The 8,424-nt window shown below is 43.5% G+C and overlaps 1 protein-coding gene across 2 annotated transcripts in view; it reads left to right on the top strand.

Annotated features, from left to right (window-relative positions):
* Positions 1 to 6,755: 6,755 nt before the first annotated feature.
* The window catches only part of PNPT1 (polyribonucleotide nucleotidyltransferase 1), a 59,686-nt gene continuing 58,017 nt past the window's right edge, over positions 6,756 to 8,424 (top strand). The window contains exon 1 of one of the 2 annotated variants that reach the window (XM_017859893.1): positions 6,756 to 6,998. In XM_017859893.1, the coding sequence (XP_017715382.1) occupies positions 6,838 to 6,998 (161 nt within the window). In that variant the 5' untranslated portion in view covers positions 6,756 to 6,837. The remainder of the gene's footprint in view (positions 6,999 to 8,424) is intronic. The other variant, XM_017859894.1, reaches the window with a different exon arrangement.

The following is an 8,424-nucleotide window of genomic DNA, read 5'->3' on the forward strand; positions in this document are numbered from 1 at the left end:
GGGAGGGGAAGGGAAGGTGGGAGGGTGGCAGAGAGGGAGGGAAAAGAAAGGAGAAAGGGGAGGCAAGGGGAGGGGAGAGAGGGAGGGGAAGGGAGGGGAGCGAAGGGGAGTGGAGAGAGGGAGGGGAGGGGAGGGAAGGGGAGAGAGGGAGGGGAAGGCAGGGGAGGAGAGGGGACAGGAGAGAGGGAGAGGAGGGGAGAGAAGGAAAGGGAAGGGAAGGGAAGGGGAAAACAGGAAAAAGAAAAAGCTGTAGAAAGTGATTGCAGCTCAGGGAAGAAACAGAACAAGACTCTCTACCTTGGGGAAGGGGCAGAATGAATGCTGGGCTCAGAATGACAGCTGGGATAGGAGTATGAACCCAGAGAATGCCACCAGCACCCAAGACCCTGAGACACAGTGCCTGCCTGAGACTGAGGGTTAATCAGAACAACAGACAGCACAAGCCCCTGACTTCCCACCTCCAGGCTAACAAGCTGCCAGTGACAAGTAACAATGACCTCCTGCTAGGAGAGAGTATGGATAGGCATCTCTGAGGTGTCTCTGAGGTGGCAAGGGAAGCAGGAAACAGATTGCATACTCAAGTGAATTCTGAAGAAAATTTTAGTTACAGAGTGGCAGGCAGATTCCAGGACTAACAAGAGTGCTGTAGCACTGAGGGACTAGCAACCATGGGGAACTGTTAAGGCCCGAGCAGCAAGGAGGAGAAGCAGTAGAACTGGAGTGAGAGTTGGAAGCAAGCAAACAGGGCCTGCCTAGTAGGAGCCACAGTGGCAGAGAAATACAGCCACTAATACAGCCACTGCCTTGCCATAAGGAATTATGGCTTCCTAACTTTTAGTGTGTCTCTTCTCTTATATCTCTGGCTGGTACTTCCCATTGGCTGATCCAACCAATAGCCAGAGGGCCAGGGAGTTGGGGCATTGCAATCCATAATGATCAGTTCCCTGGGGCATAGAGCAAAGCCAAGGAAGGTAGAGAATGGATGGATGGAAGCAAATGGAAAATACCTAGCATAATACATGCTCACGCTCCTCCTGCATCAACACAATGCTGGCTCCAACTTCATAGCCATGGCAGCCTCTCCCTCCACAGGGTTCAGAGCAGGCCGTCTTCTCTTTTCTCTCTACTCCCTCTCTAATCTCTACTCCCACAGTGATTACTTTTGTATTTACATTACCCTAGTCCTCTCCTCTGCGTCCTGCACTCAGATCCAACTGTCTGCTGACAGCTACACTCTGGTGCCTCAGACCTTGCATTTCTGACCCATCTGAGGCTATTAATGGTCTTAATTCTTCTCTCTCTGTATCCAATTCATCAGCAAGTGTGATCAATTCCACCTCTAAAATATATACCAAATCTGCTCATCCTTTCTTCTTGTCACCCCTGCCACCATATCAGTTCATGCCATCTCATTACTCCTTTTTTTTTTTTTTTTTTTTGTATTTTTTTTTTTAGTAGAGACGGGGTTTCACCGTGTTAGCCAGGATGGTCTCGATCTCCTGACCTCGTGATCCGCCCGTCTTGGCCTCCCAAAGTGCTGGGATTACAGGCTTGAGCCACCGCGCCCAGCCTCATTACTCCTAATCACAACATTTCTCTCTTGTCCTCCTCTGATCCATTCTAGACCTGGCAGCCAGAGGGACCATCTTAAAATGTAGGCTAGATCATGCTACTTCCCTGTTTAAACTTTCTGCTGTTTTCCCAAACCCCGTGCTATGCTTTGCCTTCCTCTTCTACTTCGTACCCACCTGCTTACTACTCTCATGCTTACTACTCTCTAGTGACACTGGCTTTTCCACATCCTCAGAGAAGCCAAATTCTCTCCTGACTCGGGGTACCCTTCCTGCTACAAGTCACTGCTCCTGCCTGGCCCCCATGTTTCAGAAGGTGTCTTCTTCTCATCCTTCAGATTGGCTAAAATATCTCCTCAGGAGTGCATTCCCTGGCCACTGTTTCTGAAGTTTGTCCTTTCTCCATCCCATTATTCTCTTTTTACCTAGTTTATTTCCTTCTTAGTATTAACCACATTATAATTTATCTGTTTATGTTTGATTGTGTTTTTGTCAGTTTCTCGTTAGAATGCAAGCTCCATAAACCACGTTCTAATATATGTGTTTATATGTTTGATTGTGTTTATATGTTTGATTGTGTTTTTGTCAGTCTCTCACCAGAATGCAAGCTCCACAAAGCAAGGATTATGCCCCATGGTTCTCTTGACATCTCTATGGTCTAGCACAGTGCCTGGCATAAAATAAGTATTCAATAAATATTGGAGCATCTTATCATGCTTTCCATATGCTAGGGACTATCCTTAGTTTCATAAAAATAAGACTGCATTAAGTCTGCATAACAACCCTGGGAGGTAGGTATTTACTATCATTCCCATTTACAAAACAGGAAACTGAGGTATAGAAAGGGTAAGTACCTTATCAAGAGTCACATGTTTAGGAGGGGAAAGAGCTAAGATGCAAACCCAGGCAATCTGATGCCAGAGACAGCACTTTTAACCACTATGCAATACCTATTCCCACATTCACTTCCACAGATGAATTAATAACTACATAAATAAATTAATAAAGTGGAAGGACAGACATAGATTGTATCCATAAGTCTGCCTAGGGAAGTAAAGAGGATAGTACTGAAGACTGAGTTTGACTGATTGATACATGTGAGGAGTGTGTGCCAAGCACAGAGAATCATACCTGCAAAGCCACAGAGGCGAGAAAGTGGTGCAAGGGAACAAGCAGTTCAGTTTACTAGGAGTATAAAGTGAAAAGAGGGCGGGAAGGAAATAGGGTAGTAAGAAAAAGTTGATGAGGCCAATAGGAAAGGAAAGGTTTATAGTCCATGCAAAGCAGTTTAAATTTTATCCTTAAAGACTTAGGAAGCCACTAAAAAAATTTAATCAGGATGGAGACACAATTCTATTTGTGTTTGAGAAAGATCCTTCTGGTAGTGGTGTAGAGCAGACTTCCTTAGTGTTGAGTAGGCTACTTTTTTTTTTTTTTTTTGAGACGGAGTCTTGCTCTGTCGCCCAGGCTGGAGTGCAGTGGCCGCATCTCAGCTCACTGCAAGCTCCGCCTCCCGGGTTTACGCCATTCTCCTGCCTCAGCCTCCCGAGTAGCTGGGACTACAGGCGCCCGCCACCTCGCCCGGCTAGTATTTTGTATTTTTTAGTAGACACGGGGTTTCACCGGGTTAGCCAGGATGGTCTCGATCTCCTGACCTCGTGATCCGCCCATCTCGGCCTCCCAAAGTGCTGGGATTACAGACTTGAGCCACCGCACCCGGCCAAGTAGGCTACATTCTTACAAGACAAACATTTTTTCCTGAACACTTCAGGGTCTACTGATACTTTTAATTATAATGTTACTATATAACAAAATATAACTTCCATATTGTTACAGCTTTCAGTCATAAAAGCAATATAAATGTATACCCTGTCTAAACTAAACTACAAACTAAATTAAAATGTAGTTAAACGGCCGGGCTCTGTGGCTCACGCCTGTAATCCTAGCACTTTGTGAGGCCAAGGCAGGCAGATCACCTGAGGTCGGGAGTTGGAGACCAGCCTGGCCAACATGGTGAAACCCCGTCTCTACTAAAAATACAAAAATTAGCTGGGCGTGATGGTGCAAGTCTGTAGTCCTAGCTACTTGGGAGGCTGAGGCAGAAGAATTGCTTGAACCCAGGAGGCGGAGGTTGCAGTGAGCCAAGATTGCATCACTGCACTCCAGCCTGGGCAACAGAGCAAGACTCCATCTCAAAAAAATAAAATAAAAGTAGTTAAACACAACTTAATGCAATGATGTTTTACTTAACTGTAGTTGCTTATTCAGAGCGTGCAGTGGTATTAACTATTTTGATGCAGGTTTGTTGGAGTTTGAGGAAAAGAGAAAAGGAGATCTGAGAAGTTGCTGGTGGATTTAAGTTGGATCATTTTTAATGCCCTTCAACAATCATAGGTAAATAAATTCCTTTTAAATTATATTTTGGTTGTTGAACTATACTTGAGGGAAACATAACTCTACTTCCAGAATAACATCTCAGACTGAACCTCATGGATTATAGCTTCAGTAGTTAACAACTACAAGAATTTAAACTTTTATATTTTTGTTTCTACGCCAATCTAAAAATGCTTCATATAAACATATAAACGTATTCTGTATCATCTATATCTTCATAACAAAGCTCTGCTACAAGATTTTAGTGCCTACATTTGCTTTTGAGTTTACGATCCAATTACTACTATTTGAATTATATCAGATTTGTGTGAGAAAATGGGGGTGGAGGATTCTTAATAGGTAAATGCTGCTTTCCATCATTTCTGGCTGGATGAAAGCTAACCGATTCAAGGAGTTCAAGGAGTTCTGAAGAAGAGAAAGATGTTCAGAATACCTGGAAACTGGAGGAAGAATTAAGAAAAGGCTGGATAAGGCCGGGTGTGGTGGCTCACGCCTGTAATCCCTGTACTTTGGGAGGCGAGGGCGGGTGGATCACCTGAGGTCAGGAGTTCGAGACCACCCTGGCCAACATGATGAACCCCCATCTCTACTAAAAATACAAAAAATTAGCCAGGCATGGTGGTGGGCGCCTGTAATCCCAGCTACTCAGGAGGGCTGCAGCAGGGGAATCACTTGATCCCAGGAGGCAGAGGTTGCAGTGAAGTGAGATCGCACCACTGCACTCTAGCCTGGGCAACAAGAACAAAACTCCGTTTTAAAAAAAAGGAAAAGGCTGGATAAAAGCTAAATTTACCATTTATTGATGTTGACAACGTGCTAGGTACTATAAATATAAATATATTATCTGACATGTTTAATCCTTACAAAAACCCTGTTAGATTCATATTACTATCCATTTTTATGGGGAAACTGAGGCTCAGAGAGCTAGGGTCACACAAGTGGTAATTAACAGACAAGATCGGAACCAGCTGGGACTAACTCCAAGTCTATGCTCTAAACTATTAGGCAATACTGCCTAAATGAAAATGATTACATAGTACTTAAGTATATTACCAAAAGATGATTTTGTGTTCTTACTCTATAAATCAAAAGTCATGTTCAACTGTGGCAAGTAGGTTTTCTGAGACATTTATCTTCATGACAGATTTCACTAGATTGATTGGTCTTGAAAACTCTGTGGCAACTCAAGGTAAAGTAAAAGGGAGAAGACGCAAAAACTGCTTTAACACTAAAAATCCGTAAACAAGGTTAATGGTAATCCCTCTATTGGCACGGAAATCCCATGAAAGCAAGTTGTCAGAAAGCTGCTTTGCCACCAAATCATTTGTCTGTTTAGAGTTCATCATTCTTTTTTCTTTTTTAAATCATGGATCAACATTTTTCTTTTCTTTCTTTCTTTTTTTTTTTTTTTTTTTTTTTTTTTTTTTTGAGATGGAGTCTCGCTCTGGAGTGCAGTGGCGTGATCTCGGCTCACTGCAACCTCCGCCTCCTGGATTCAAGCAATTCTCGTTCCTCAGCCTCCCGAGTAGCTGGGATTACAGCATGGGCCACCACACCCAGCTAACTTTTGTATTTTTAGTACAGACGCGTTTTCAGCCTGTTGGCCAGGATGAACTGGATCTCCTGACCTCGTGATTCATCCGCCTCGGCCTCCCAGCGTGCTGGGATTACACGCGTGGGCCACCGCGGCAGGACTTTTTTTTTTTTTTGAGACGGAGTTTCACTCTTGTAGAAATGCCGCGATCTCGGCTCACTGCAACCTCTGCCTCCTGGGTTCAAGCGATTCCCCTGCCTCAGCCTTCCGAGTAGCTGGGATTACAGGCATGAACCACCCCGCCCGGCTAATTTGGTATTTTTAGTAGAGACGGGGGTTTCTCCATATTGGTCAGGCTGGTCTCAAACTCCCGACCTCAGGTGATCCGCCTGCCTCGGCCTCCCAAAGTGCTGGGATTATAGGCCTCCCAAAGTGCTAGGATTACAAGCCACCGCGTCCAGCCAACGTTTTTAATTCTTAAAACTGTGTTTGAATGAGTGTTGGGTTTTGTTGTTTGGTTTTCTTTGGGGAAGGCGGTTATGACCTTAAACAAGAAATATACATCGTAATATGAAAATGCTCATTGGTTCATTAAAGGAACAACATAAGGAATTTCTAACGGAATGGATTAATGTGATGGAAGAAATTTACCCACTCTCTAAAATTTTCAAATCCCAAAACGTTTTTTTCATTTTACAAAATATTTACTTCAAACAGTAGCTGACATTTTGCATTTAAGAGTTTGACCAAAAGGGGCAGAAATATAAATTGCTAATTATTAGCAATGGAAATGAAAATGAATCAGAAAGGACAATAAATATTTCTAAAATTACAAGTCGATGAAAAATGAATTAATTTGTTGTAAATTGGTTAACACAAATCGCTGCAGTGACATATCTGCTATGTGGAATTTATAAAATAAAAACCAGCGCGGAGAAGGGGAGAGGGAGAGCTCTTTCCAAAGGTCCACCACACAAATTCTAATTCTTAGTTCACAGTCAAATAATAATAATGTGTTGTTCTATGACTTCTAGTAATGAAAGTAAATATAAATTTACTCTGCATATTACACTTTTACATTATTCTAGGACTTCTTTAAATTACGATAGTACACACACAAAAACCTTATTTATCTAATTGCCTTTCACTGGCAGATAAAAACAATAATCGCTTTCTGATAGGTTTGATCCTCTCTAGTCTTCGTAGGAGGTGGCCAACGTTTCCGTTGTCCCGGCGTCCCTCACGCACCGCGGAAACGAAACTGCATCAGGCTCCGCCCCACGGTCTGAGGAGTGAGCCAATCAGGGCACAGCCTGGGTTGATCGCGTGCCGGGTGTCATGGCTGCCTGCAGGTACTGCAGCTCGTGCCTCCGGCTCCGGCCCCTGAGCGATGGTCCCTTCCGTGTGCCAGGGCGGGATCGGGCACTCACCCAGTTGCAGGTGCGAGCACTATGGGGTAGCGCAGGGTCTCGAGCTGTGGCCGTGGACTTAGGCAACAGGTAAGGAGTGTCGTGCGTTCCCTGTATTGTCATAAGGCGTCCTGTCCAGCCAGCCTGAGCGTATTCGTCTCCCAGGGTAGAAACCCAGTATCCTAGGTCTATTTAATATCTCTTTACCCTAAACCTAAATTACAAATTTTTCTTTCCGGGTTTGGAATGTGTCTTCTCGGACCCCTCTTCTTCCCGCGCTATCTCCTGCCCTCTGTTGGTGTGTGCCGGGCTTCTTTGCTCCATCCGACTCTGTCCGTCCACCTGACTTCCGATCTCTTTACTTTCCGGGACCACTGGGCTCTTAAGAGGGAAACATTCCACCTAGGGATAACGAGTTGACGTGGATGTATCACGTCATACAATCCAATTGATTGCCTAAAGTGTGGCCACTATGATCCCGGGTTAGGAGGGAAAGGAAAAGTCAGTTTTTTGAACGCCAGTTATAGGATCCTCGCAATCTTTTTAAACCTGTCGTAAATGTACTATTACCCTCATTTTGTAGTTAGGACTACAGAGGCTCAAAAAAGGTTAGATAACTTTCTAAGAGTCAATTAAAAGTATTATGGGACTAGGTGGTTTTGAATTTCTGTTTCTTGCTTACAAAGCCCGTACTTTTTTAAGGGACCGTTTAAAAAAGAAAAAGAAAAAACTTATGCTTTAGTCGTTTTTAGAATAAATGGAATTGCTAATGCAAACTTCATATATGTAAATTTCTTACGTGTACTTTGAAAAAATTTTGACCCCAGTTCATACAAAAAGCAAAAAAATCGTTTTGAATCCAGGTCTCCCACTCTAACTTTGATAAGTAATTCACGTTGGACAAGTTAATTCACCATTTTCTTGTGCAAAGTGTGGAGACTGGATTCCATTAAGGGTCTATAAACTTTTTCTGTAAAGGACCGGATAATATATATATTAGGCTTTTTGGGGGATACACTGTGTGTATGTGTTTACAAACCCTTTAGAAATATTTTAAAAAACGGCCCGGCACAGTGGCTCACACCTGTAATCCGAGCACTTTGGGAGGCTGAGGTGGATGGATCACCTGAGGTCAGTAGTTGGAGACCAGCCTGGCCAACATGATGAAACCCCATCTGTACTAAAAATACAAAAAATAGCTGGGCGTGGTGGCAGGCACCTGTAATTCCAGTTACTTGGGAGGCCGAGGCAGGAGAATCGGTTGAACCCAGGAGACAGAGGATGCAGTGGCCGAGATTGTGCCATTGCACTCCAGCCTGGGCGACAAGAGCCAAACTCTGTCTCAAAAATAAATAAATAAATAAAAATTAAAAAAATTTTAGTTACAGAGTAATACAGAAATAGGCCATGAGCTGTAGTTTGGTCACCCCTAAACTAGGTTATCTCTAAGGCTCATTCCACTCCCAGCATTCCTTAATTCTGATTTTTTTTTTTTTTTTTTTTTTTTTTTTTTTTT

Source organism: Rhinopithecus bieti, unplaced genomic scaffold, assembly GCF_001698545.2.
Source record: "Rhinopithecus bieti isolate Rb0 unplaced genomic scaffold, ASM169854v2 scaffold_52849, whole genome shotgun sequence".
NCBI classification, from domain to species: Eukaryota; Metazoa; Chordata; class Mammalia; order Primates; family Cercopithecidae; genus Rhinopithecus; species Rhinopithecus bieti.